The sequence below is a fragment of the Lontra canadensis genome, unplaced genomic scaffold (assembly GCF_010015895.1).
Source record: "Lontra canadensis isolate GAN:19392208 unplaced genomic scaffold, GSC_riverotter_1.0 scaffold176, whole genome shotgun sequence".
Classification (NCBI taxonomy): domain Eukaryota; kingdom Metazoa; phylum Chordata; class Mammalia; order Carnivora; family Mustelidae; genus Lontra; species Lontra canadensis.
Window position 1 is genome coordinate 1,539,196 of NW_022631170.1, and position 3,036 is coordinate 1,542,231.

General features: G+C 37.3%; 1 protein-coding gene across 1 annotated transcript; it reads left to right on the plus strand.

Annotated features, from left to right (window-relative positions):
• On the plus strand, positions 1 to 981 carry LOC116860437 (olfactory receptor 5T2-like). Its single transcript, XM_032846493.1, has one exon. It carries the CDS (start codon positions 55 to 57, stop codon positions 979 to 981), a length of 927 nt encoding a protein of 308 aa, XP_032702384.1. The 5' UTR covers positions 1 to 54.
• The last annotated feature ends 2,055 nt before the right edge of the window (positions 982 to 3,036 follow it).

The following is a 3,036-nucleotide window of genomic DNA, read 5'->3' on the forward strand; positions in this document are numbered from 1 at the left end:
AATATGAATTATGAATTTATTAATATCTTCAAGTTTGTTCCATGAGGTACCAACATGAAGAATGTCACTGAAGTCAACATATTTGTACTGAAGGGCTTCACAGAGAAGCCTGAGCTACAGATAATCTTGTTCTTCCTGTTTCTAGCAATCTATCTCTTTACTATGATGGGAAACTTGCTTTTAGTTTTATTGGTCATTGGGGATTCCCGGTTCCACAACCCCATGTACTATTTTCTGAGTGTGTTATCGTCTGTGGATGCCTGTTTTTCCTCAGTAATTACCCCAAATATGTTAGTAGATTTTATGTCAAAGGATAAAGTCATTTCAGTCCCTGGATGTGCAGCCCAGATGCTTCTTGCTGTTACTTTTGGGACCACAGAATGCTTCCTCTTGGCTGCCATGGCTTATGATCGCTACGTGGCAATCTACAACCCTCTCCTCTATTCCGTGAGCATGTCACCCAGAGTCTACGTGCCACTCATCGTTGCTTCCTACGTTGGTGGCATTTTGCATGCTTCTGTACACACGGTGGCCACGTTCAGCCTGTCCTTCTGTGCATCCAATGAAATTAGACACGTCTTTTGTGACATCCCTCCACTACTTGCCATTTCGTGTTCTGACACCCACACCAACCAGCTGCTGCTCTTCTACTTTGTGGGCGCTATTGAGATAGTCACTATCATGATTGTTCTGATCTCCTATGGTTTCATTCTGTTGGCCATTCTGAGGATGCATTCTGCTGAGGGGAGGCGGAAAGTCTTTTCTACGTGTGGTTCTCACTTAACCGGAGTGTCGGTATACCATGGAACCATCCTCTTCATGTATGTGAGACCGAGTTCCAGCTATGCTCTGGACCATGACATGATAGTATCAATATTTTACAGCATTGTGACTCCCATGCTGAATCCCATCATCTACAGTTTAAGGAACAAAGATGTAAAAGAGGCAATGAAAAGTGTTTCAAAAAAATTGTTTTATTAATTAATGATATTTTTCACACTAAACAATTAAATTGAATCAATGAAGGATGAAGTAAATTGTGTCCAGTTGAAGAAGTTACGATAAAAATATTTTGTTTCTGCTAATTAGTGTCTTTCTAGTCTTTTTGTTTGAAAAATAAAGATCATAAATAAAGGTTATATATGTTCTGTATGTTCTATATAAGTAATAGCACCATGCATCTAGTACATGGTGCTATTTCTTCTATAGACAAGATTCATAGGTCCAGGATTCAAAAGGTTCCAATGGAAGTGGCACCACTCACTGTATCACCTAGTGACCCACACACATAATTTTGCTTCCTGTTCCTATAATCTTAGAGCTTCAGGAATGAAGATTAAAAGAGGCAATGAAAAATAATTTAAAGAGAAATTATTTCATAAATAAAGGACATTTTTAGCATTAAGTAAAACCAAAAAGTTTGTCCCTGCTTTTAAGAGCCTTGGTACATGAAATGAAAGAATACACTGATTTTTTTCACTTTGCCAACTGCATCATTTAGCTTTCAGAGTATAATTTATGGAGTACTGAAAATCTTCTTTAAGTCATTAACAGAAACAAGAGAGAGAGGAATACATTTAAAATGGTTTCCACCAGATTTGATAATTTATTCCTTTTACTGAAACACATAGAGTTGTCAGGTTTTGAGCATGTATGATAAATAAGATGAAGACAAAATAAAAAGAAAAAAAAGAGAGGGGGAGAGAGAGAGAGGAAGGAAGGAAGGAAGGAGATCAGTTTTACCAGTTATAGCTATGCTGATTGTGAGATTCCATTACATTTTCAAGATGCAGAACTAGAATCCAAATAAATATTTTACTGATACATGTGTTGTTATCTAGAAAGGAGATATTTGAAATTACAGCACTGGATGGGACTTAAAACAGTGTATAAGTAGGTGAAGGGATTAAGAGTACACTTATCTTGGGGTGCCTGGATGGCTCAGTGGGTTAAGCCTCTGCCTTCAGCTCAGGTCATGATCTCAGGGTCCTGGGATCAAACCCCACATTGGGCTATCTGATCAGCAGGGAACCTACTACCCGTCCCTCACCCCCGCCTGCTTCTCTGCCTACTTGTGATCTCTCTCTGCCAAATAAATAGACTCTTAAAAAAAAAAAAAAAAAGGATTCACATTAAGACAAAAAAGAGTACACTTATCTTGACAAGCACTGAGTAATATATGTAACTGCTGAATCACTGTATGGTACTCCTAAAGTTAAAACAACACTATGTTAAAGGCACTGTAATTACAATTTTAAATAAAAAAATACATGTATAAAATTTCCACTTTCATTTAAGATGTAGAGAGCTACAATAATGTGTTTTTAAAAATCCAGATAATCTACAAATTTTAACTTTTCATAACTCTGTCAAAGAGCAGAGTTTGAAAACACCCAAGTAATCTGAATTACAAGGGGAGACAAGCTCCTCCAGGGAGAGAGGAGATAAATGAAGTGCTTCACCTTCAGCAAAAGGTGAGAGAAAGATGTGGCCACCATGCAAGAAGGTAGAAAGAAAGTAGCTAAATTAAGCATACATTAATATATATATATGTGTGTGTGTGTGTATATATACATATATACACACACACACACATTTAACATATACATACATATATACATACACATATATTTTACATACATACACACATATATTTAATCCAGTAATTTGGGCTATTGGGAAGAGCAGAGAAGCCTAGAAAGTGGATTTACCTTCACTCTAAGTGTTCTCTGCTGTTCCCAGCCAAGAATAGTAAGAATAGCTCATAAGAATATTAATAAAAGCAACTTTTCAAAAACAGATATTCCTAGAGATTTAAAAGGTCTAGTCGTCAGGGCACCTGAGTGGCTCAATTAGTTAATGATCTGACTCTTGATTTCAGCTCAGGTCATGATCTCAGGGTTGTGAGAACCAGCCCACATCCAGCTCCACACTCAGCACCAAGCTGCCTGAGATCCTCTCCCTATCCTCTGCTTCTCCCCATGTTCATCTCTCTTCTTTCTAAAATAAATAATCTTAAAAAAAATAAGATCTTTG

What these genes read in the sequence shown, in the direction of transcription:
- LOC116860437 (XM_032846493.1), top strand. Translation starts at nt 55, where the DNA reads ATGAAGAATGTCACTGAAGTCAACATATTTGTACTGAAGGGCTTCACA.